We start from the raw sequence: 26,639 nt of genomic DNA on the forward strand, positions 1-26,639 counted from the left end.
TTATCATTGGCGTGACGTAAAGAAGCTACGTCACTTATCGAAGAACCGCTTATTCCTGTTTAGTGAGCCTCCTTCAGCAGGTTTACTGTGTGTATAAACGGTGTAGCTACACCGGGCTGTGTAGAAGAACCGAGAAGAGTCGGTTAAAGGCGGACAGGAGCGCGACTGTACCTGGAACTCTTTGATGTTGTTGGATGTGACAAACAGGCCGATGCCGATGGGGATAAAGATGAGCCCAATGACGAAAAAAGCCGGCAGCACACTGCCTGCTGTGAGGATGGGCTGCCAGGCTGGAAGTCTCTGCTGTTTGAACGCCGTGTTGTCCGGTTTCTTATTTTTCGAAACGCCAGTGCCGCTCGAAGCGCCGGAGTGGTGTCCGTCCTCTTCCTTAGCGTTGTAGCTCGACGCCATCATGGCTGCGGTCAGCTTCGAGTTAAATAATCCTCTCTGACAGACAGCCGAGCTGCTCCGTTAATCCCACACGGCAAGTAAGACACAGAGCGTTTAGGCAAAGGTTAAAACTGTGAGCGAAGTGAACTTTACCCCCAGTCTAATGAAAATATCTGCTCATTGTAGCGCGGACTTCTTGTTTGCCTTCATCTACAGTTCTCACTCCAGAAGAAGAAGCCGGAAGCTTTCGAACCAATAGCAAGAAGCAGCGTAGTAGTGACATCATCGCAAACAGTAGGGTAACGCCCCTTTGTCACTGACAGCTGATAGTACCTGTAGGCGGCTGTGCTCGGGTTTTAACACGAAGACTCTACATGTTTGACTGTTTTTAACCTTTTTTCTCACTCGCAGAACATTTACACATGTTTTTAAAAGATTTTTATATGTTTTATATATGTTTTTATACGATTGTCCCAGTTAATGTAAAAAACAAGGCAAAAAGAATTTAAAGTTTTGAAGTTAAAGCAATTTACCATTCATATATTACACACAGTAGTTTTAAAATATGCTCTTTCATCAGTTCCTCTTGATCCTTCCCCATCTTTACCTGAACCCTAAATATATTCCAGGTCATTCCTCCACCTGCCTTTCTTCCTTCTCTTTGGGGGTTTTCACATTCAATTCAATTCAATTTTATTTATATAGCGCCAAATCACAACAAAAGTCGCCTCGTGGCGCTTCATAGATACAGAGAAAAACCCGAAAATCATATGACCCCCTATGAGCAAGCACTTTGGCGACAGTGGGAAGGAAAAACTCCCTTTTAACAGGAAGAAACCTCCAGCAGAACCAGGCTCAGGGAGGGGCGGGGCCATCTGCTGTGATTGGTTGGGGAGAGAGAAGGAAGACAGGATAAAGACATGCTGTGGAAGAGAGACAGAGGTTAATAACAGATATGATTCAATGCAGAGAGGTCTGTTAATACATAGTGAGTGAGAAAGGTGACTGGAAAGGAAAAACTCAATGCATCATGGGAATCCCCCGGCAGCCTACGTCTGTTGCAGCATAACTAAGGGAGGATTCAGGGTCACCTGGTCCAGCCCTAACTATATGCTTTAGCAAAAAGGAAAGTTTGAAGCCTAATCTTGAAAGTAGAGATAGTGTCTGTCTCCTGAATCCAAACTGGAAGCTGGTTCCACAGAAGAGGGGCCTGAAAACTGAAGGCTCTGCCTCCCATTCTACTTTTAAATACTCTAGGAACAACAAGTAGGCCTGCAGAGCGAGAGCGAAGTGCTCTAATAGGGTCATCTGCCACCCTTTCACTCTGTCCCTAGAATCCTCCTCTGTCACACCAAACCTCTGCATGTCCTCCTTCACTACATCCTTGAAGCTTCTTTGTTGTCTTCTTCCTTTCTTCATACCTGATAGCTCCATATTTACCATCCTTTGTCAGGTGTATCCACCATCTCTCCTCTGTCCAAGGCATCTCAACCTCACCTCTCTAACCTCACTTCCTGGTCACTCCCATTGAAAACCTTCAAACTCGTCAGTGTCACCATCTCCAAACCATGCATCACAGCAGGTCTCACTGCCATCTTGTAAACTTTCACTCTTGCTGGTATCCTTTTGTCACAAATCACCCCTGGCACTGCTTTCCGGATGTTGTTCCCACATCATCATAATAAATGTTGTTCCAGGTTTCTCCTTCACCTCTCTTTGGATGCTTGACCCCACGACCTCTGCTCCTTGCACCGTCACTGTCTCATTGTTTTCTTTGTCTGGCCTCGTGCACATTGCTTCTTAAAGATTTTTGTTTATATTACAGGAATCAACCAGAATATTTGTTATTCCAAAAATATTTAAGTAAAGCACAGGAAATGAATTTTTTCATTTCCCTCAATCCTTGGATGCAGACCCGGGCAAGAAGCCCTGAATGTCACAACACAGATCAAGTGTCTGCATAAATGATCACACCACACTTTGCTCTAATATCACTTTTATTTACAATATTTTCAATACAAATCCTTTAGAAATGCACCAAACCTTCACATAATTGTGTACTTTTTGTGTCTAATATAAAACAAATAAAGTCATTATAGATTAAATATCCACCCCAAGAAAGAAGCCATTGATAGCAGCAGAGTCTTACCCAAATGCCCATCACAACACACTGTAAAAAACAACAAAACAAATCATGGATGTTTCAGTCTAAATAGCAGAAATGCAAATAAGAAGTAAAGAAGTAGAAAATACCTTATAAAAAGTATAAAATCAGTCTCCTGCTCAATAATAATAATAAAGAAATGCCTTGTAAACTATAGTTGAGTTGTAGTGAGTCACCACAGTTACTATGAATCTCTCTGAAGCACCATGTAGATACGTTTGGTACTGTGTCTCTCAGGCTTTTCCTCCATTCTGTAAACTACTGCTATTCACGCTGGATTTCTTAACTTCTATCCTCATAGACTGACTCTCAGCCCGCGACTCCAGTTTCACTCCACCGGAGACCCCCAGGGATCCCAGCGCAGCCTTTCCCGTCTTCAGGCTCTTGGACATTGGGATGCGGGTCAGCCCTGAGCGCGGCGGCTGGGCATCGTGCCCGGTCTGTTTGACAATAGAGAGAGAGTACAGTTTCTCAGGCAGGAGAGTGAAAACAGTTGAGCCACACCGACACTAAGTTATGGATTCATGCTAAAAATCATGCAGGAAAAATTGTAAATTAGTGCAATGTAACTGATCTTATGTGCTAAAAGAGCAGCACAAATGAGAAATGTAAACATTTATTTTTCGCTAAGCGAGCGAGCGCTTGTCCAGGCCAGGTTTCAGTACGCCGCTGACGGTGCCAAGCTGTTTTGTGTCAGCCGGAGCGCGGAGGGCCCCGAGCCACGGCTGTTTGTGAATGTAAACAGTAAACACAGTGTAACAACTATAAATTACAGCCTGATTAAAGCAGGGTGGCACAATTCCACCTCATTATCTCTGCTGCTCTCAGACCTGCACATGGCCCCGTTTCTGTCACGCTACCCATCGGATCCACAAAGAACAGAGTAAAAGGGGTCCCGGGAAACACCACACACAGTGCTGCATTATCTCCCATCTCCAGAGATGTGAAAAGAAGCTCATGGTGAACTTAGGAAAGTTCCTAAGTGTTCCTATCAACTCTTTGATCCAAAAATGTAAAAGAAAACGAAGAAGGTAAGGAAAAGAGATGATCCAACTTAAAGAAAACATGAATTATCCAAAGCTGGTTGAAGGAAAACTCACCATGCCTTGTGTCGATCTGGAAGAGGAGGACGTAACAGGAGAAATTGTAATGCTGCTCATCACTTTGCTCTGCGTGCTCCTGGTAGTCGTGGTGGTGATTTGACGAGGCGAGCGCAAAACTGTCCCAGTCGATAAGGTCATTTCCTTGCTCTCTGTGACAGCGGCCACCGGCCTGACGACCATCTTCGGGGCGATGTTGTTGCCTAGATGAATGTGGATCTTGTTATCCTCAGTCGTGGTGATGATACTCGTGTTGCCGTGACCCTTTCGTACAGGCGATGGGACCATCTGCTTCTCGGGGGTAACCTTGAACACGGCTCGGCCCATGGTCATCTCCTGAGGTTCTGGGGAGGCGGATGCTTCACACGCTACAGCTGTGCTCACTGTCATGATGGCGACAGGGGACAAGGGTCTTCCTGAGTTAGTGGAGGAGGTTCGGCTGGTTTCTGGAGACTTGGCTCTAGATATAGCTGTGATAGTGACTGGAGACTTGGCCCTTTCGGGGCCCTGAGACACAGCGGGGGACTTTCTCCGCTGGGTCGGAGCAGTGCCGGTGGGAATGATGGTGATTCTGGATTTGGGTTGAGATGGATTGGGGCTGAGGGGAGCAGAGCTAGAGAAAACGTCCCCAGCAGTCGGGCTTCTGATTTCAAGAGTTGCCATGTTGTTTTGGTGATCTGGTGTCACTCGGATGTGGAAAGGCTGACCTGGCTTCTGGGGCATGGTCAGCTCAGAGGAGAAGCTCTCTCCATTGTGCAGTGGCTTCTCCAGGTGGGTTTCTTGAGGGCTGTTGTCCTTTTTCCTCATCCAGGGAATCCAGGATCTCTTGATACCTAAATCACTGCCAGATGAAGGCGAACGCTCAACAGCACTGCCTTTCTCTGCTGGCTTCTTCAGGCACTTCTGTCTGAAGTTGTTCATAATGTGGTTCTCTTCTTGAACAGACTTTCTTATAAAGCCAGCCGGGGTGTCCTCCTCTGCTGGCTCGGAGGACGACGCTTCTGTCTGCACGCCAGTGGACGTCACCGCCACGTCCACTATTCTTCTCCCATTCAAGCTGGGTCGCAGCGCTCGACTTTGACGCTTAGCCATCTCCAGTTCTTTGGTGAGGTGGAAAACTTCAGTGCTCATGTTCTTGGCTTTCTCTTCTTCTTCCACGAACCTCTGCTGCAGGACGGAGAAGTCCACTTGGAGCTGAGAAAGCTGGTCTTCTTTGTGCATGAGTTCGTGGATCTTCTCCTTGAGCGCTACCACGTCGCCTTGCAGTTCCCTGGTTCTGGCCTCCTCTCTCTTGCAACGTTGACGCAGATCTTCCTCCTGGCTTTCCTCCTCTCCTTTCTCGATCGCTTTATTCCGCGCTATCTGAGTCCGCATTTCCTCCACCTGCTGGGACAGAATGTTGGCTTTGTCCTGTTCGCTCATGAACCTTTTCTCCAACATGTCGTACTGATCCTCCGTCTTGAGAAGATCTCCCTCTACCACTTCGAGCTGTTTGAGACGGTTTTTCAGGCGCTCGATTTCAAACGTCAGCTCCTTAACTTTGTTGTCGTCTCTGATGATGGGCTCAGATGTTCTCTGCACGTCACATTTCACTGAATTCTTTCCAGAAAGTTTTTCCGCTTGCTCAAATCCATCTAACTTCTTTTTCATTTGGTTGACTTTAGAGCTTAGGTCCTTAGTTTTATCAATTTCATAAGCTAGCTTAGTGCTAAGCTCCCCCTTTTCATTCGTTAAAGTCTCTATTTTGGTTTCCATCTCTGATTTCAATTTCAGGAGCTTTTTGCTTTCTTCTATCAGCTTCTCGGTCACTTCCATAACTTTACTCTGCTCAGCTTTGACCATGTTGCTTAAATCGTCCTTTTTCTCCTCACATGACTTCGCTGTTTCCATCAGGGTCTTTCGTTCTTCCATCAATGCGACGGTCAGTGATTTAAGCTTACTGAGGTCATCCTTAAGGCTCAGCTCAGACTTTTCCAGCTTTATCTCAGATGACTCGAGCTCTTTCATACGAATCTTGAGAGCTACAACTTCGTCTGAAAGCTCTTTGGTCAGGCCCTTCTCTTTTTCTAGAGCGCCGTGTAACTGTGCACACTCGGCTTTGCTAACGCTAAATGCTCCCTCGAGTTTTTCCAATGCCATGATTCTTTTTTGGAGCTTCTCCACTTCCAGTCTGAGGTCTTTACTCTTATTGTCCTCCTCTTGTAGCCTCTTCCGTAGCTCCTTACACTGAGTTTCTGTTTTAGTAATCTCCTCATCCTTTCCTTCCATCTCCAGCACTCGTTTTCTCAAGTTCTCTAATTCAGCAATCAGGTTTGAGTTGTCACACTCCCCTCTGCTGATCTTCTCCCTTAGCTCCTGCAGTTCCTCCTCAGATCTCCTCAGTGCTCTGTTGCTTTCCTGTAGCTCTGCAACCTCATTCGTGAGGCCTGAAAGTTTTGTATTTAGTTGACGATTGAGAAGCTCCTGACCGGCTAGCTTGGCACTCATCTCTTCGTGTTGTTGCTTGAGCTTGTCGGCTTTCTCTTTAAGCTCGGCCTCGAGGCTCAGCACCCTGTGTCCATCTTCCTGAGCACGCTGCCTGGCTTCACTTAGAGCCTGCTCACGCTGCTGCAGCTGCTGGCTGAGCTCCTGGACCCGCTGGCTCTGCTGGTCTATTTGTTCCAGGTGCTGCTGCCGCTCATTCACCAACATCAGGGCGAAAGACTTCAGCTTGACCAGCTCCTCTCGCACCTTGGCCAGACGTTTGGCGTGTTCGTTCTCCTTTCTGAGCTGGTAGGCTTTCTCGTTCTCAAGCAACTTCTTCAGTCTGAAAGGAACAAAAAAAGAAAGGGCATTATTCTGGAAGGTCACTTGAAATTTGCATGTACGGGAGGAAACTAGAGTCAACAGAGTGACTCTAGAAGCCTGTGGCGGGGATTAAGGACAATAACGGATTATAAAGCATCAACAACCGGTATGACGAACGCGGACGTGACTCTGGCAGACGAGCTGAACACTTTCTATGCTCGCTGTAAGGCTGCATCATCAACGAGTGCCCAGTGGAGAGAGTGGACAACTTCAAATACCTCGGAGTTCACATCACGCAGGACCTGTCATGGTCCTGTCACATCAACACCGTGGTGAAAAAGGCCAGACCCTCTACAGAGGGTTGTAGCTCCCTGACCTGCACTCAATCTACAGCAGGCGGTGCTGGACCAAGGCCAGGAAGATCGTGAAGGACGTCAGCCATCCCAACAACGGACTGTTCTCCTTGTTGATGTCAGGAAAGCGATTCTGCTCCCTGAAGACCAACACAGAGAGACTGAGGAGGAGCTTCTTCCCTCTCAATCACAAACCACACAGCACTGACCCACACATATGGTTTTTACACACACACTGGACATTCTGGACATTTGTTTACACCAGTGCCCGCTGCACAACTACACTGCGTGGTCATCTAATCGAATCACTTTATCACAAGTCACTTAAATAAATCACTTTAAGCATATTTGCACAACCCTGGACATTATATTTCTTCATACCATTTAGTACTTTTACAGCTGCTGTTATTGTTCTATATTTCTTCATATATTCTTATATATTTCTATATTGTGTAATTTGTTGTACAGTTATTTTATTTTTAACTTTAACTTTAATATTTTATTTTATTCTTTCCTAGCTAAATTTACCTTTCATTTTAATTTTCATATTTATTTCCTATCCTATTTAGGTCACGAGCAGTTGTCTGAGCATTTCACTGTGTATGACTGTGTATGTGACAAATAAAATTTGAATTTGAAAACTTTATGCACTGACTCCACACTCTAAATCAAACAGTGGTATAAACAAGCCCAACACTTGAAGCTATCTAGAAAGAAACAAATTATCAGTCACAGTCCTGGTAGAACACATAATTCATGCTACAGCATCCCAAACGAGCATCCAGAGGAAAACCTGCCAGAATGAAACACTCCAACATTCCTACTACTTTCAATCCTGCCAAAGCTGAGTTTCACCAACACCCCCTCACCAAGCAGTCATCTTTTCTCTGAGCTCCTTCCTATGCTGCTCATGTCCATTCTCATTTCCAGCTCGAAGAAAATCCATACAAAGCAGAATGCATGCAGCTGCAGTTCCTGCCTGCACACTCCCGGGGATATTGTAATACAATATTCAACCTGAACCTTTTTGCATTGCAAATTAAACCAAATTACAAGATCAGCACAACAAGGATGACTGTGCGTTTTAAACAACTCGTAAAGAGACAAAATGAGCTCCGTTCAAAATGTATGTGGTCACAAGACCTCAGAAACTTGCTAGATTTAAAACTTACCCACTATTGATGCTCTACAAGTCGCACATGAACCCTGTTCTGCTCATGCAAAAATCCACAGTAGCAGCAATAGGAGTAGCAGAGACCTGCTGTCACTTAAATCTTCCACCGGCACACTCCAGGCGTGGCATGAGGGCAATGAAAGGTGAGTAAATACTGCGAGGAAACAGCAGACTTCTAGTGAGTGATGCCACCTCATCCATGTAAAGCGGTGTGAGAGTGTGAGAGAGAGAGAGCTCTGCTCCAGACACTGTGAAGGGGGCGGGACCCTTCCACAGAACCAGTGTTTTGCAAAGCTCCCCTCAGTTTTAATGCTTTTTATAAAAATAGAGGTTAGCCCAAGTTTACTCCAAAAACATGAATCGGTGTTAATGCTTTCTGAGGCTCACATTCAAAGTTATATCATCGTTGCTCCACTTTCCATCCTGTGTGCAGGATAATGTCTCTGCTGTGAGCTCACTGGTACAAGAGAGGATGTCTGCTGCAGTTGCACTTCAGGGGAACCTGGACATGAATGAGGCTCCCTGCAAAGTCTACATATGATGAGGAAACCAGATATGGAAGAGTTGGATGCCTCCCTTGAGGTGACGGAGACACGGGAGGATAGAGACATGGCAATAAGAGTACGAAGCGCTACATCCAGACTGCAGCGCGGGGCCGTGTAGCTACAGTTAACCATTTAAACAAAACCACACGTCTGCCAGTGAACTTGTAGATAAACATCGACATTGATTCGTAATGCCAGCAGCTTCCAGTGCCAAGTGTGATTAGCATAGCTGGCTACTGTACAAAGAGGCTGTCCACATGTGAAAGTGTAGCTCGTAACATTTCATACGTACACAGTCAGAAGTCACTGACACCCTAGAAACTGGAACTCTAAAATTACTTTCATGCAAAGGTCAGAGTCGTGATGTCAGAGGGGTTTGGCACTCGATTTCTAGTTTACTGTTACTAAGGAAGAAATAATCGTGGTGTACAATGTCCAAAATGGGAAAATACAAGTGTTTGTGTTACAGTTTCTATGAAGCACAGCTTAGCTTGTGTTTCAACTTTGCAAGAAATTGCTTTGCGTCCATGTAAAAGCGTGTGTGATCTATAAGCCTGCGTCAGTAGGATGAAGATGGATGGAGAAAACAAGAGCAAAAGGTACAGAGCTGAGCTCTGTGCACACTGACTTGGTGTTAAAGGAGAGCGCACAGCGCGCTCGATAACGACAAACAGTTTAAGTTTGGAGGCCAGTCTTCACTTTGCTCTTTGAAACTCCCGTCAGTGGGAGCTGCTTCCTCCGTCAGTCTGAACACATTCCACCGTGCCGCTTGAAATATTTAACATCTTGACACATAAATTACTTGTTGTCTGAGAGGGTGTTAATCGCTGATGGCTGCCAGTCTGAAGGAGCGTCTTCTCTGCCCATTTTCTGCATTCCTCAAGGGGTTTGGCTCAAGAGCGTTTGACTTCTCTCTCTTCACTCTCATCTAGACGGCTGGAGGAGATCACATCCATAAGGATGAGATCATGACACGCTTCCATCTCACCTGAGAGAGTGAACGACTGTCTGTTTGCATGTTTTTGTGTAGCTGTTAGCACTTGTGTCATGTGCTCTTTTAAATCTGTTTTTCCTTTTATGTTAACCCCTCCAGCCCCTTCACTTCCTAGGTAAAGTTTTAGCTCCATAAATCTAAGGCCTAAGGGAAAAACCTGCAAACGTCTGTCCCATCTCTCAGTGCAAGTGAGATTTGAAAAACAAAATTGGAAGTTTTACTTTCGGCTAAACAAAACTGATGTAAATTAGACAAGAATAACACCGCGTGAGCTTTACTGCGAGCTCCGTCAGGCTTTGTCTTTAGTGAATATACCATGGACATGTTGCATTTCCTCCTAGAGTTGAGCTGTTTTTGCATCCTTGTATGGTGCAAATAGAGGAATCGGAGACGTGCAGGTGCTGACAGAGTAAAGACCTGGCAGAGTTCATCCTCTCTGCTCTCTCTTTGGGGTGACAGAGGCCGCCATGTGTGCGAGCCAAGGAACCTGCTGGAAACCACCTGGCATGAGATGGGGGTCAACAAATGATCGAGTAAATTAACCCGTTTAGTTACGATTTGGTCGCTATTACCAACCGCAGCACTTACAGCTAAACTTCACTTATCTTATTAATTATAAAGTTTCAGATCAGATTCTTTTGAAGTTGTAGAATGTCACTCAAACAACTTCACAAATATCAATTAGTTGTTTTTCTTCAGAAATGTTACAATAACCTCATTTGAATATTTGCAGACTCCTTTGGTTCATATCGGTGGTAAAGACGGACAATTTTATAGGTGTGGTCAGGGTGAGACCTCTACCTGTGTACCTCACTGCTTATGCCAGGGGTCTCGAACTCCAGTCCTCGAGGGCTGGTGTCCTGAACCTGTTCCATGTGTCCCTGTTGCAACACACCTGAATACAATTAGTAGGTCATTAGCAAGACCCTGCAGAACGTGACTGCATGCTGAGGTGACAATTCAGCCATTTGATTCATGTTGCAGCAGCTCATGAGTGGATGAACATGGTGCATGGTAATTTTTTCCAAACACTTACATTTACTTGATTAGGGTTAGGGGTTGCTACTTCAGCATGCAGTCACGTTCTATACTCTTACTAATGACCTACTAATTACATTCAGGTGTGTTGCAACAGGGACACGTGAAGTTTCAGGACACCGGCCCTCCAGGACTGGAGTTCGAGACCCCTGCTTATGCAACACAGGGGTGGGGAACTCCAGGCCTCGAGGGCTGGTGTCCTGCAGGTTTTATATCTCACCCTGGGTCAACACACCTGAATCACATGATTAGTTCATTTGCAGGCCTCTGGAGAACTTCAAGACATGTTGAAGAGGTCATTTAGCCCTTTGAATCAGCTGTGTTGGATCAAGGACACATCTAAAACCTGCAGGACTCCGGCCCTCGAGGCCTGGAGTTGGACAGCGCTAGATTAAAGTAACAAATTTCACATAAATTTACTTTAGATTAGTCTTTCTCAGTGGTTGGTTACTGCAGGTGGTCGTTTCTGTGGGTAAATTCAGCTGCTTATTTTTATTGTGTGTGTGTCCATGCAAAGAGGTAATGTCGCAGTTTTAAAGCAACTTCTTCACAGTCATTAAAAACTGCCACATAAGTGCTCCAGTCTGTCTCACAGATGATTATGTCATCCACATATTTTGCAAACTATGAGTGCAAATAGCTTTAAATTATGCATCGCCGTCCGTTTGTGGAAGCTGCAACAAAACAATAACAAAAGAATCTCCAACAACCAACAGTCTATTAAACCCTTTTATATGGGAGTGTTTGCAGTTAGCAGGGCCTTCTCTCTCATACACTCCCATGGCACAAATACGCTCTCACATACAGGCTCGCTTTATCTCTATGAGCCTTAGAGAGAGCTTAGAGAGCTTTTTTATTGTCATTGTGCAGTTTCTTGCACAGCGAAATTGGGTAGCTGGACCACAAAGGTGCTAAAGTAAGAAGAAGAGCCTTCTAGACACAGAATTTAACCATCTCCCCTCCCGTGTTGTGTGTCCATGCAGCCGCTCTGAGGTTGCGAGCCCGTGTCACAACCTCAGCAACGAAGCTCTGACATGTCCTTTAGCCCTGCGCTTGTCTTTTCTGCTGTTCTTCCACCCCATAGCTCTGTGTCGTCTCGATACCTGACCTGTGTCTTTCCCACAGCAGTCCAAGTCCACTCTGCCTCTGGCCTCTCTTTCCTTGAGCTCTGACTCTCCCCTGCATACAAAGCTATGCAAGGTTATCATTCAGTAAGCGGCACCTCCCTGTCCTCTCCCCTTTAAGGTTCGATGAAGCCATCTTTCATGCAGTCTGAGGTGTTTTTCAATGTTCTCGACTCTCTCCCTTCAGCCACTGGATGCACTGGCTTCATAGACTACACTGGAACTGCACTTTATGCTTTCTTCTTCTTCCCCTGCTGCTTTTACCAGGTTCTCCTTCACACTTCCTCCTTTTACTTCTCATACCTGTAAAATTCTGCATGAGCATCACATGATGTTTGCAGTGCTACAGCAATAAATTTACTTTCTGTTAAATGAACATATTTTAGGTGCTTCTCTCAAAGCTTATTTACCAAATGATTTAAAGTAGCAGCTAAACAGCGTCCAGGTTCAGATAATGGTGTTTTACAGCCGCTGGCTCTTGCATTCCTCTCCTGACCTCCTCACCTTTCTCTCTCCTGCTCCAGGAGGTTGGTGAAGTCGTCGCTCTTGTTCATGTAGTCGGCGTGCTTCCTCTTCTCCGTGTCCAGCTCGTGGATCGTTCGCCGGTGGCACTTTTCTGTGAGCAGCAGCTGACCCAGCATCCGCCGGTACGCCTCCTTGTGCTTCTCCTGCAGACGCTCCAGCTGAGACGGCAAAGACGAACACACAGAAACAAATAATTCCAGTTGCTGTGGTGCAACATGCCGAGTGTTTTGTAGCAACAACCTCCTGCCAGTCGGTGACAAAAACATTACTTTTATTAGTTTCTGTCTTGTGATTTCTTGGATTTCGAGGGTCTTGAGGCCTGTTAATAAAAAAGTAATTTTGATCGTCCCTCGGGGTTTGTGACTGACACTCGCCTACTAACCTCAGCCATCGGTTTCTGGTAGACACTGTGGTTGTGTGGTTTGGTGCCTGTGATGACGCCGTCTCTCTGGAGGGCCTGGAGGGCCGAGCCAGGGACCGCGGAGCCGTACTGCGACTCAAGGGCTTCTGGGGAACTGTGTTTGGACTTCAGCATGCAGATAACATCCTCTCGGGCCTGAAGTTACACAGAAATGATGCAGAGGGTGTTAAAAACTTTCTAGTCTTTGCTTCGTGGATCACCAGTTTACCTTTCAGAGTTCTCTAAAGTACCAACTCGATAAAGTCTAGGTTGTCTGCTATGTTACATTTTAAACCACAAGAGAGAGCTGTTGTGCAAAACTTGCAGTTACTCAAGCCAATAATGTTCAGCTACTGCGCTCATCCACCTTTTCTCTTATCATTGCTTACAGCTGCAGATCACATACAGAAAGCTAAACACAAAGGGAAACGATGCCTCGCCCACCTGAATCTCTCCTTCCATGATTCCCAACAGTGTCAGCAAATCCTCTTTAGACAGATCCATGATGTTCTGTCTTTTATCTCCAGCCTTGGAGGAATCCAGCGGTTTGTCTTTGTCAGAGATCACCTCGACCTCCACTGTTTCCTCACCATCTTTCTGCTGGACTTTGGCCTTCAGGGTCTTCACAGGCAGGCTCACTTCCTGTTCTTGGTCACCCTGTGGAACTCCAAGTACCCCATTGGCTGGGGTGTCCACCCCACTGCTTTTGGATCTCATCCTACCTGAAGCAGGGAGAGAAGGAACAGGTTTCTCTGTTTTTAATTCAGCCTTTTATTCGGTTATTCTACTTTTACTTGCATCCCACTACCATTCATCTTTTTCCTTTCATGGATATTTTTGGTTCAGTGTGTTGTTTGAGTTTGGCTTCCATTCCTGTTCACATTAACAGACCTTCTGACCTGCACTGATATGACAAACACAATCATTGTGTTTGCATTAAAACTGGATGAACATGTCTTCTGTTAACATCCCTAATCTGGAGTGAATATCAATAATTACCCACCTCTGTGTGTGTGTGTGTGTGTGTGTGTGTGTGTGTGTGTGTGTGTGTGTGTGTGTGTGTGTGTGTGTGTGTGTGTGTGTGTGTGTGTGTGTGTGTGTGTGTGTGTGTGGTCCCAAAATCACAAAGGCATATAAGGGTGAGTGTTGATAGAAGTGCATGTACAGTAACTATATCACCGGTTCACAACTTCTGCTGTCATTTCTGAGTGTTTTAAATAATTTAAAAGTAGTTTGTAACTGAGCCTGTAAACAGCAGGAGTTCATTTGTATTTGTGAGACACATCTACAGTCAATTTAGAAAAACCAAAGAACCAAACAGCCAGTGTGGCTTCTCAGTCACAGTAATCCACACAAACTCCACAGAGAAAGATTCAAACCCAGGCCCTCGGTGCTGTGAGGTGACCGTGCTAACCACTGAGCCACTCTGCCACCCTCTTATGGGGCGATCGTGGCTCAAGAGTTGGGAGTTCGCCTTGTAATTGGAAGGTTACCGGTTCGAGCCCCGGCTCCGACAGTCTCGGTCGTTGTGTCCTTGGGCAAGACACTTCACCCGTTGCCTACTGGTGGTGGTCAGAGGGCCCGGTGGCACCAGTGTCTGGCAGCCTCGCCTCTGTCAGTGCGCCCCAGGGTGGCTGTGGCTACAATGAAGCTGCCATCACCAGTGTGTGAATGTGTGGATGTGTAAAGCGCTTTGGGGTCCTTAGGCACTAGTAAAGCGCTATATAAATACAGGCCACAGACCCTCTTCAGTTAATATCATTTTTTTAAAGTTATGACAGCAGTGGTTACAACTTTTGGAGGACATGGATACACAAACTAATTCATATTTAACCTCTTAGGACCTGCGTCCACACATGTGGACATCACATTTTGGGTTATTTAGGCCAAAATATTCAATTTTTCTCTTCAAGGGCCTGATATCTGCTTACGAGGACATTGTACTGCTACTGTTCTATTTAAATTTTAAACGAATATCCTCATATGTGGCTCTGATTTTTCTCAGAGGCAAAAATTAAGTAAAAAACAAAACAAAACTGGTAATTCTTTGTTTTTACATTCATCAGGTGCCAATCAGCCCAAATATCAAAGAGAAATTAAAAATGCTGCTGTGGAAGAGTTCAGGTCTTAGGAGGTTAAATTAGTTACAAAAAATGGCAAAAATGTGACAAATTTCCACATTTCTGTGATGCTAAAACAAAGTTTTTCTCAAGCTGGGAGCTGACTCCACACACGAGAACATCAACCAACAATGTTAAGAGACAGAACTGAAGAGAAGTTTGTTTCTCTGTGAATGTGAAAACGTGGTTCTGTAAGAACAGAGCGTTCTTGTGATCGGTTTCAGATATGACATCAGCAGCTCTTTATAATTACAAACAGAAAAGCACCCAGAGTCCCCCTGTAAGCCCACAGTGATGTCATAGCACCCTGACCTCTGAATCATCCCAAATAAGCCGTCCAAACTGTCAGGACTTCTCTCTGAGGCACATTCATGGAAGTGTGCGATACAATTCACACATATGTTTACTGGAACATCAGTAACTATGCTCAGTTAGATTTTCTGTACAATTTCGAGAGTTTGAAAGAGAGTCTATCAAACTGCTGCTTCACATCAAGAGCAGTGCTTATCTTCTTCAGTAATCAAGGTCACCAAAGTCAAGACTGCAGTGAATTCCAACGACGCTTGAAACCGATCTCTTTGAATCCCACTTGTTTCGGGGAAAAACACCCATGCACGAAAATCGGGGTGCAAGATAACAGTGGCAGCATCTCTCAGTTCAAATAAAGAGGAAAAAGAATCAAACAAACGGACCCATTAAGTGCATCCTTTATCTCAGAGTTCAGAGAGTGCACTTTGGCTCCGAGGAGATCTGGTTCTTAACTGGAGATTAATGGCGGTGCCTTCTTTCCTGCTCATACCTATTAGTTTCAGCTGTAGGCTCGCTAACGTTCATTCCAGTGTTGTGGTGCAGCGGTGTGCACGAGTGCTGATAGTGTTGGGTCCACCATTCAAACTGTGCCAGTGTTTCTGAGTGATGCCCAGAGGTCGAGGGCATTAAAACGACCACCTCTGGGACACGAGCGTGACGAAACACAGAAACATGTGTAGCGCTGTAAACGACTCTGGCAGACTTCCTAAGGACAAGATGGTTGACACCGAGTGAGGACCGTGATGGTTTATTTTTAATTTCTGGGCCGACGCCATGAAAATCCAGCTACTGTAACAGCTCGGCTCACTTTGCAGTGTTACTATCGTTGAGCAGAGAAGGCAGGCGAGTGCAGTTAGAGCTGACAGATGGAAGAATAAAAATAGCTTCAGGTCAAATTCAGTGTTGTACAATAAAAATGTAAGAATGCATTAAAAGTAAAGCAAAGAATCAAAACAAGGTTTCAGACAAACTGCCCCAAAACACAAACATTGTTGAAATGCAGCTCACTCGGCAACCGTATATGTTTTATCATGTTTAGCTCTGAATAAAGGCTTTTTTCCTTTTTCCTAATAGGGGGCGGGACCCTATCTCGCTACTACAGGCTCAGAGGCAGGTCACACCCCGGGCAGGTGACCAATCTGAAGCAGGGCTTTGAGTAAAACATACAAAACTTTATTTAAACCTACCAGCTAATGCCTTTCATTTAGGCTTTTGGAAATAGCACATCATTTTCTACTTAGTTTAGCACTGATTTACAGTCCTAATTATCCTCCTCATGAAAGGCAGTATTCACTCTTCTTTTATCTCTTGTTTGGCCTCCACCAGCTGAATATACAACTGTGTCCTCACAGGAACGGTTCTTGCAAAACTAAAACACGGATCGCAAGAAAACACTGCACAGAGTGGTAGAAAACTAAATATATCTCAACGAGCAATGCATTCATCTTTAGAAATCAACTTTTAATTTATTATTATAACAAGTCCAGCTGCACAACCTGATGACATTTAATATCCAACACTTCCTGGTAGCAGAAGATAATAAAATCATTACAGTTTCACGGGCTTTGCTGATTACAGTTTAACTACTTTTGCAGAGTCCATAAGTATTTGGACTTTTGACCATGTGATCTGAAATCTTGCTGTTGAAACTGCTACATATTTATCATCCTCGTGGCCTTTTTTCAATTACAGGCAACTCATGAACACAACTGTCATGCGACATCAAAGCCCACCGTCTTCACAGTTTTGAGTCACCTCGACTGGTCGCTGCAGTCTTTATCAATTTAATTCTGCAGAGAGACAAGCTGGGATTCCTGAGTCACGTGACCTGAATTCCTCCCTGCCGTGAAGCATTCCCATTTGTCATTATGGAAAAGAAAGGAGAGCATGCAGACAGTAAATCTGTACTCTAACATCAACGACCACCTGTCACAACGTCCACACACACTCACAGCATCAAAGCCATCCTCACTGATGGTGCGGCATCCAGTACTTCAATCTAATAAGACAGAATACCCTAAAACCCAAGTCCAAGGCCTGAGTCTAAATTTAAAGTGGGACCCATATCTGCCCCAAGGCTTGAGCAGGTCCAGCTGTCCCACACATGAGTATTTATAGGCCCCAACAAAGCACGTGCCTCCATTCCAAAGTGATAAAAAGAAACTGTAAAATCTAATCAGTGGTCCGCACCGATGTTCACTTTATGGTTACAGTACACCTTTAGTCTGAATGATGTTTGCTCCCAGCATGGTCTAATAAAATTTAATAGGCGTAATGTTGTAGCCTGTGCCAGATACACTCATTACGTTATGGTTACACACAGAGTTTGAGAAAATGACTGAAAACTTATTGAATAAATGAGTCATTTATTTGCCAGTGGTTGGTCTGCTTGGGCAGATACGAGCCCTCAATCACACAAAAGATGGTCGAAAGTCAGCTACCTGTATCCTGTGCAGAGATGGGCAGTAACGCGTTACTTGTAAAGTAAGGGATTACAATTGCAAAAACGGTAATTAGATTACCGTTACTTTCCCGTAGGAACGCTGCGTTACTGCGTTAATAAAACCGTGATTTTTTTGCGAGAATGTCTCATGACAGTGACGTAAGCGAGTGCGACGTTCGTGACAACAGCTGTGTGCAGATCAACAATGGATCATATATCGAGTGCAGAGAGAGTATGAGCATGCAGCGTTTAAAGCGTGGAAGTACTGACCTTACTTTGAGTTTGATTCCATAAAAAGTGACAAAAACATTAGTGTCCGTTGTGCGTGGGAAGAAAACTTCTTTTTACAGCGAAAAAAACCCCTAAACTTCCAAACAAGCACCGAGTAGCTACGACGTAATGGGAAACTCACAGAGAAACTCGCGGATTCTTCCACTGACCGCTGCACACCTGCACCAGGGTAACCCTCCGCCTACCCCACTCCTGCTTTACAGGTGAAAATAGAGCAACAGGACCGCTAGTCTTTGACTTTATTTATTTTCTGCTGTGTTTTACTTGCATCTATTTGAAAGACTGAGTGTAAACACAAAAAAAATATTTTATTTTATGTGCTGGAATGTGCAGAAAATCGGTTTAAATGTTAAACTAATTTCTTCCAGTCAGAGAATGTTGCAGATAATTTAATTTTTGCTTGATGCATGAAGTTAAAATATTAAAACTAATAAAACAAGTTTTAAAAAGAGACTTTTCCATTTGATTACATTTTGTATGATGATTATGCAGAAAACGTAGAATTGGGCTGAAAGATCTATCGTGTTTTTAAAAAGTAGCTAAGTAACTAAGTAATTAATTACTTTTGAAAATAAGTAATCAGCTTAGTAACGGGATAAAGTTTTGGGGAAGTAATCAGTAATTAGTTACTGATTATTTTTTCAAGTAACTTGACCAACACTGATCCTGTGTGTGTTCATTTGCAGATATTCCCTTTAAAGACACCATTAGCTGAAATAAAATTATAGCATGATAATATGATAAGGCCACGAGGCTACTGAAACTGAGCTTGTATGTGATGCTCGTATCAAGAGAAATGGCAAGGAAGAGGTGGCAAAAATCTGGCATATAACCAAATGGATGTGCCGGATGAGGAGGGAGGTGATGAATAAGGTTTAGGAAAAAGGACTTTTTTGATTCGGTGTGATTTGATGCATTCACAGCACAAACCCAGCGTGACCAAAAAAGGAGAGAGAACTGCACGAGAGCATTAGGGTACCAGTTGTGCCAGAGAACACAGATAAAACGCAGCGTGCTCGAGCAGCAAGAAAAACACACCAGCCCTGCCAAGACATGAAAGCTCCAATCAAAACCGTCTCTGCGGATGGGTTTCGAAGCTACCAGTCAATCCATTTATTATTGAAACTTTTGTGAGGATGCAAGGGTACAAAGCCGCAGTCTGCTCCAGGAATCCATTTTGGGAGACGGAGCCTTCGAGCCGAGACGGCCGGTGGCCTTCACGGGTCAAATTTTACATAACAGTCTTTTCCTGGGAAAACTAAAGACTCTGTTGGCAGAAAAAGTTTGGAGCGATACTTGTTCACATTCCTTAAAGATTCTGCTTTCATAAACGTTCTTCTTGTAATGTTAAACCGAACCATCAAAAAGATTTTGTGCACATAACGCGAGCATTTACAGCTTGTCTTACTGTAATCATGGCTTCTATTAATACTTAACTAATGCTGGCATGGCACACTGGAGCAAATGTCAGCATAGGTGATGGGTTTCATCTTGTAGTATTCTCCTGATGTCACATTAACCTGATCCCCTCATGGGAACCAGCCGAAGCTCGAACAGTGAGCAAACCGAGAAGAATGCAGGTGGCTCTCTAAGTAAGTCTTTGCTATTAGAGCAAACACGCTCTTTGCTTGATAAACACTCGGCGCAGGTAGGCCGTTAATCAGTCACTTATAAAACGGGACACATTCGTGAGAGCTGTTGTGAGGGCACTTTGTTAAATAATCACTCAAACTGTTTATTCACTCTTACTGTGTAAATCCAACCTAGCAGCTGAAACATGCTCAGATTTGGGTCATGCATTATAAACACCGCTGCACATGAAGCACACTTAGATTAGACATAGTCTATTAGAAACATAGTTTCAAACACGATGATAAACTGTCACATTTTAACGATTCCCATAGCAACGGAATTTAGTAAGAGTCACTTGACTCTCGTTGCTAAAGTCTAGCGGCAGCATCGGTAAACCAACACCAACTAATGAAGCACTAGCTCTTTCTAGATCTGGTTATCATCTTTACCCTCTCTTAAGGAAGATATTAAGTTCTGAGTGTGCTATGAATAGAAACAGCAACATATGGATGAAGCACATTCAAACGTGGGAAAGAGACATGGGCTCGGCCATTTGTCTAAAATCCTCTGAATGCCAGCTGAAGTCGGCGCGGAGCAAAAAATGGGCGACTGAGAGAGAACTTAGAAAGTCATCTTAAAGCTCACATCGAACGTCTGTTTGGTTTCCATAACATGTTTTCATGCTAACTTGTGCTAACTTGCAGCTCTTCTCCAACCATTAGAGTTCTGGAATTTATTGGGAGTTGGACTGGTACTGATTTGATGCTTTTCTGCTCTAACTGAGCACTCCAAGTCCTTTTCTACTGCAAACCTCATTCACCCAGTTTCATACATATTCATACAAACACTGTTTTCTATACCTAAGAGCTTGGTCTGACCACTGTTGATCCCAGCTGTATGCCAGGGTGGCGACTTGCAGAACAATCACAAAAACCTGGCAGGCACAAAGGCTCCTCCCCCCATTCTGTCCTACGTCTACTATCCTCTTCAGTCACACCAACAGCAGCCGAAAGCTTTTTTAATCGTTTAAAATAATAAAAGAAAATGTTGATAAAAATGTGACACCGCTACCAAAGGTGTAAAAGTAACTGTTGCTGGAGATGAAAATTGAGCTTAGCGACTGAGCGACCCAGATATTTTATCTGAGGAGGGTGTGGAGACCAAAACAGAGGCAAAAAGGCTCCAAAGGTCAGAGAGATTAAATATGTGTGGACGGGAAAACAGTGGGCAGAAATTTGAGCTTTAAAGTTTAACGTTTGCAGCTGGCCTTCCAGTAAACCTAAGCTATCACACGTCGCAGCGCTTGGAATGATAATGTAACACATGGCTAACCACAAATCTCCAAACTGCTACCCATTTAAGTTTGTAAGTGAGCATTTGCATTGTCTTGTGCTGGTGCTATTGTCAGTTGTTTACCTTTTTTAGAGATGGGAAAAAATGGAAAGCATTGTTGCAGGTGAGACAAAAATAAACTAAAGCGTAACACGTCTGTCAGAGAAGAGCTCTGACTCACTGAGAGACGTGTGGGGTCACAGAGTGATTGGTTCAGGGACAAAGACGGCCTGTCTTAGTCACAGAGGCCAGTCATCTTCATTCTATCTTCAGATGTTTTACTGTATATGCTGGTTTGTTCTCTCCTGACCAGTAATATCACTGGAATGATGAAGGCTGGTGTAACTTATCACACAGGAAATCACCAGGAAAGTCATGATGATGTCACTACTGGCAAACAGGGGAAAAGTTTACAGAATGGGTCGTGAGGTTTGTTCCCAGCTCTGATGCAAACCATATTTAATGCCAGAGCGGTTCAGGCACATCATGGTCCAAAGATCCGAACCTAATGAATGACATCACTCGTCTCATTATCGTTAAACATCAACAGCCAGTTAACCAGCCCCCTGTTTTTAGCACGTATGCGTCGCCATTCTGACCGCAACATATCAAGTGCTCTTTAGAATATCTTGGGTTGCCATGGAGTCCTGTTATTTTTAAATGAAGGGCACATGAGTTATAAGTGCCGCTGTTCTGCGAAACATCCCGAAGAGTCTAAACTGCATTTTTGGAATTCAAGACCAGGGGCACTGCTACGACTGTAGCTGCGCATGTGTCGCTGACAGCTGTTGTCGAGGCCCCCCAGACACGCAGGAAACAAGCTCCGCCTCCTGTTTCTGTTAGTGCACGTGTCATAAAATGAATTAGCCCATATGAACACGAACACACAAGATAGAGGTGCAGGTGCATATCAATGCAAGTATAAAGAACGGTATCGTGACAAGCAACATTTACAGGGTGCTGAGGTGTCGGTGTCGACGTTTAATCCTGGAACAATGAGATGCTGTCCTGTCATGTGTACCACTCACTGCTAAACTATGTCACCTTGTGCATGAGAACTATCTTAAGTGACGTAGAGCTCAAGTGATGTCGTGAGGTGACACACGAATCGATGCTGTTGGCGGAGACCCAGCCTCAGCTTAGTTTCAGTTAATCAGAGACTGCATTATTGATTTACACAAAGACTGATCCATTAACAAGCTGGGACTGATTACAGTCACAGATCTGTCTCTTCTGATTGCTCATTCAGCTGACTGAATTTGCTTTTGCTAAAGCATATAGTTAGGGCTGGACCAGGTGACCCTGAATCCTCCCTTAGTTATGCTGCAATAGACGTAGGCTGCCGGGGATTCCCATGATGCATTGAGTTTTTCCTTTCCAGTCACCTTTCTCACTCACTATGTGTTAATAGACCTCTCTGTATTGAATCATATCTGTTATTAACCTCTGTCTCTCTTCCACAGCATGTCTTTATCCTGTCTTCCTTCTCTCACCCCAACCAATCACAGCACATGGCCCCGCCCCTCCCTGAGCCTGGTTCTGCTGGAGGTTTCTTCCTGTTAAAAGGGAGTTTTTACTTCCCACTGTCGCCAAAGTGCTTGCTCATAGGGGGTCATATGATTGTTGGGTTTTTCTCTGTATCTATGAAGCGCCTTGAGGCGACTTTTGTTGTGATTTGGCGCTATATAAATAAAATTGAATTGAATTGAATTTCTACAGTGGCCAAATGTAACTGAGTACATTTACTCAAGTACTGCATTAAAATACACATTCAGGGTTCTTGTTCTATTTTAGAAACCTTTATGCTTCTGTTATATCTATTTATATATTAGGACAAGTCTGTGTATGTTTTACATGTAAAAAAATAAAAAAGTAAGAAAAAAAAAGTTAAAAACAACCCCGAATTGAATCAGCTTTATTTCTATGGCGTAAAATCACAACAACAGTGTTATATTGTAAGGTAATACACTGCACAATAATACAGAGAGAACCCCGACAATCAGATGGCCTCCTATGAGCAAGCACTTGGCAACAGTGGGAAGGAAAAACGTCTTTTTAACAGGAAGAGTCAAACTCCAGCTCAGCCACTCCATCAGCAGCATGCAACATGCATAGTAACACTGCAGGAATAACAATAACGCATTGCAGTGACTGTGTGACCACAGAGTAGCTTTAAGTATGCTTTACCATCAATAAGCCACGAAATATCTTTACAACTCCTTCCATCGGTGAATTTCACAGGCTATCCTGAGAGTGTGCAGGAGTAAAGAGGACTTACAAGCACAGAAATGTTAATGAGCAATCTCTCTGCACCGGGTCTCTGTCCTGAGGCAGGGCTGGTACCACTGGAAGGCAGGAAGGGAGAGGCTGCGCTGCGGTCTCGAACACTCGAGGAGGAAAGAAAACCCTCGACTCATCAGCGGGAGCTGGCCTTGAAGAGACCGAGGCGCATTTCACATTTTTCTTTTCAGTTTACTGAGACAGGGTGACGTATGGCTTGACAAACAGCGACTGGCAGGAGCCATGTGTCTCCTCCTAAACGCTGGTGACTTCATGTGAATGAAATGGAATTCATTTCGGTGTCATTACATCCCATAAATATTCCAGATGGAAGATGTCATCGTGCTGCAGCTCGTCGGGCCTGGGCTTCTTAACGCTGAGCAGCGCAGCAGTGAGAGCTGCACGAGGAGGCGCGTGTGGGAGACGTCGGGGGCAAAGGTCGACTGTGTGAATGTGTACGATATCATTCTCATTTCTTTGCAATATCTCAATAAACCAGCATGCCCTGCTGTGTTGTGGGTGTTTCCTCCCACATTCTTTACAGTAAATGGTCTCATTCACACAGTAACAACGTGTAATTCATTGAGAAATGTTTGATTCATGACTTTCTTTTACCCGAACGTGCCGCATTTCCATTATCAGCACAGAGACCAGTCGTGTGTCTGCTCGCACACTCATTAATTCAAAATGTTTAAACGCACATTATTTGGAATTAATCACACAGGAATGTGGGGAACAGTGTTTTCATTCACATACTGCAGAACAAATGAAGCCCGGAGACTCTTTTGACCAGTGCTCTTTACTGGCTCAATAAAACTGATGACAGCCAAGCAGCAGCAGCACCTGCACTCAGCCGTTTCATTCACTACAGCCTGAAAGCAGAACAGCTGATAAGCTCCGCTCTGCTAGAACCGCATGTTTGTCATTGGCTCTTTCCCTCTAAATAGCAGAGATTTTTTTGAGATGCAAGAGATGATCACTCACCTGCCGCTCTGAGGTTTCCAGAATGTTTAAGCAGTTAGTAAACACAGCAAGTAATCCTAGAATCAAAAATAATAAAAGGCAAGAAGGAAATACAGAGTCCACTCGTATCCTCTGGCTTGTGTGGTCCACTGGTGGTGTCTGCTTCCCTGCCTCTCTTCTTTTAGGTCGTCGGGTCAAGAAGGGAATGGTAGAGAGCAATAACAGAGGACTGTAACTTCCCTCTCTCTCTCACACACACAGTCACACACAGACACACACAGACACACACAGACACACGCCCTCTCTCGCTCCCACAGCCTATCCAGTTCTGTTTCACATAGCAGGCTAGCACACACCTCTCATTTTCTTTCCCTCCTATCCCTTCAAGAAGCCAGTTGATGAGCGGTGTGTGTGTGTGTGTGTGTGTGTGTGTGTGTGTGTGTGTGTGTGTGGCAGGCGCTATTCTCTTCCCGCTCTGTCTGAAAGAGGCCGTTGCCCGGTGAGGTGGACTGTGATGTCCTTTGTCACAGGGCCAGATCTTTCCTCCAAGCCACATCCACCATCGTCCCTCTCTGTGCTTTTTGACCAGAGTCACAAAAGCCAGAAGTAGACTTCTATATTTAACTCATCCACTGCTGCCAGCACGGGTGCCACTAGCAGCTGAGGCTAGCTGAATGCTAGAAGTTTTGGCCGGCCATTCAGAGAGCCAACTCTCCCCGCTGACCCTCGGTGACAGCTGAACAGCGCTGTGCCATTCTCACAGGCTGGGAAAGTCCAGTAACAGCAGCCACCCAAGCCCTAACAGTGGCCGAGTAACCGCCAATTGCCGTCTTGGGATGGTTGAGCGTGGCCAAACTCTCCAGGACTTTGGCAGCCAGGCTGTCTTTTTGGTCCTGCTTGCAGAAAACAATCTAATTTAGGGAGGCGAGCAGAATCTGAGGTGCAGTAATTGTGCTCTGCATCAATGGGAAGAGCTGCTGCCAGGGTGCTGCTGAGTCAGAGTATAAACACACCTAACCTTGGTTCACCTGCCTGTTTTATATGTGGGGTAGTTCGCTCTCAAGTCCAGCATAAATAAATATATACTGAAAAGCAAAGACAACATCTAGTCCGTGTAGTTTAGATCATAACTGAAGAGCTCATTACTGCTGGGAACTGTGCATCTTTACTGGTTATAAAAGCCAGTGGCACATTTTCTTGCCATGCTGATTTGCGATGATGAAAAAGAATAAGTAAAACATGGCGTAGGATGGAAGGCTTAGAGACAAAGAAATAGGTGACTCTGAGCTGGTTTGGATCTGGGCAGAGGATATTTAAGGACAGGGATGCTGGAGATGGGGCCAGGCAAGAGGAGAGGAGCAGTACGGATGGAGGAAGATGAAGAGGATGGGAAGAGGAATGCATGATTCCCAACAGGAGGTGAAAATGAAAAGGGCACCTCACTCTAGAATCAAGCACGAAGACAGATGTGACCTGCTGAATGAAAAGGAAATGCCAAAATGAAAGGTGTCTAGCAGCTTTTCTAACTCTGCACTGAACTTTAAAACTTTGTAGTGTCTTAACTGTAAAATATCTAAGCAGTAAAACTATATTTAAATATTTGCAAAATCTCATCGTCTCTCCTTTCAAAACAGTGCATCACATCAAGGACATAATGGTTCCTTTTCAATGCTACAGTTCATCACGGCCAGTGTTGGGGAGTAACGGAATACATGTACCGCCGTTACGTATTTAAAATACAAAATATGAGTAACTGTATTCCGTTACAGTTACCGTTTAAAAAGGTGGTATTTAGAATACAGTTACTTTGTTGAAATAAATGGATTACACGGCGGTACTTCCCTGTTTCATATTGTGGCGGGTCAGGACTGTTTGGGTTTTGTTTGACAGCTACGCTCTGTTGTTCCAGGCGGCAGCGTTACGGTTGCCATGGTTACAGGGTGACCTCTCGCTCTGGTGTTTCCTGGGTGAGAGAGCGCCTGTTGTTGTTGTTGTGCTAAGCTAACAGGCAGAATGCTACAGGTATAGCTCTAAAGAATGTAGCATCATGGGCAGTGTAGTCCGTGCTGCAGGGAGAATGGACTGCCATACAGTTATGTGTCTGTGAGCGAGGGAGGGAGAAAAAGGAAAAGTACGAGCTGTCATCGAGCAGAAACGGGAGCTGGAAGCATGTAAATATAATAATAACCACTGCAGCCAAGAAGAGAGCCTGACGAGCCCAGTTGTAAGTAAGCTATTAAGACTCGACTGTACACCGTGTTCGTGTTTTCCTCTGAAACAATAAGTTCCGTTGGAGCAGCCTTTCAACGCCTCTCTCTGTCTCTGCTAGCAAAGTGACCCAGACAACAAAGTAAAGCTAGTTTTCAGCTACGAGCCCGACACAGAACCCACCGTATTAGCCAGAGGTCCCTTTACTACGGTTCGGAGCCGCGGACCTTCAGTAACAGTAATAAATCACAGCAATAGTACATTCATGTAGTTGTAAACAGCATGATAATATATTAAGTAATCCAAAGTATTCAGAATATGTTACTCTCATTGAGTAACGTAACGGAATACGTTACAGAATACATTTTGGGGCATGTAATCTGTAATCTGTAATGGAATACATTTTAAAAGTAACCTTCCCAACACTGATCACGGCTCATACAGATGCTCTTGTAATATTCTGCCAGCAGTAGTCCAGTATATGCTCTCAGATTTGATATCATATACGCTAATGTAAGGAGCATAAA

At 44.5% G+C, this 26,639-nt stretch overlaps 2 protein-coding genes and 1 long non-coding RNA gene across 4 annotated transcripts in view; 1 reads left to right on the forward strand and 2 right to left on the reverse strand.

Annotated features, from left to right (window-relative positions):
- LOC146495671 (cell cycle control protein 50A-like) overlaps nucleotides 1-611 on the reverse strand; it is a 5,957-nt gene extending 5,346 nt beyond the window's left edge. The window contains exon 1 of the mRNA XM_085144210.1: nucleotides 172-611. Within this exon, the coding sequence (XP_085000336.1) occupies nucleotides 172-414 (243 nt within the window). The 5' untranslated portion in view covers nucleotides 415-611. The remainder of the gene's footprint in view (nucleotides 1-171) is intronic.
- On the forward strand, nucleotides 581-3,088 carry LOC146495672 (uncharacterized). The gene is made up of 2 exons (XR_014871277.1): nucleotides 581-689; nucleotides 2,856-3,088. It is a non-coding gene; the product is annotated as an uncharacterized LOC146495672 (long non-coding RNA).
- On the reverse strand, nucleotides 1,145-26,563 carry LOC146495673 (filamin-A-interacting protein 1-like). Of its 2 annotated transcripts, XM_085144195.1 has the most exons (6): nucleotides 23,926-26,563; nucleotides 13,039-13,316; nucleotides 12,577-12,750; nucleotides 12,174-12,352; nucleotides 3,655-6,460; nucleotides 1,145-2,994 (listed from the first exon to the last, which is right to left on the reverse strand). In XM_085144195.1, exons 2-6 carry the CDS (start codon nucleotides 13,309-13,311, stop codon nucleotides 2,788-2,790), a joined length of 3,639 nt encoding a protein of 1,212 aa, XP_085000321.1. In that variant the 5' UTR covers nucleotides 13,312-13,316; nucleotides 23,926-26,563; the 3' UTR covers nucleotides 1,145-2,787. The 2 variants fall into 2 exon arrangements, with proteins under 2 accessions (XP_085000321.1, XP_085000322.1); XM_085144196.1 differs by lacking the exon at nucleotides 23,926-26,563 and having other exon boundaries at nucleotides 13,039-15,150.
- Between the last annotated feature and the right edge of the window lie 76 nt (nucleotides 26,564-26,639).

Source organism: Neolamprologus multifasciatus, chromosome 19, assembly GCF_963576455.1.
Source record: "Neolamprologus multifasciatus chromosome 19, fNeoMul1.2, whole genome shotgun sequence".
In the NCBI taxonomy this organism is placed as follows: domain Eukaryota; kingdom Metazoa; phylum Chordata; class Actinopteri; order Cichliformes; family Cichlidae; genus Neolamprologus; species Neolamprologus multifasciatus.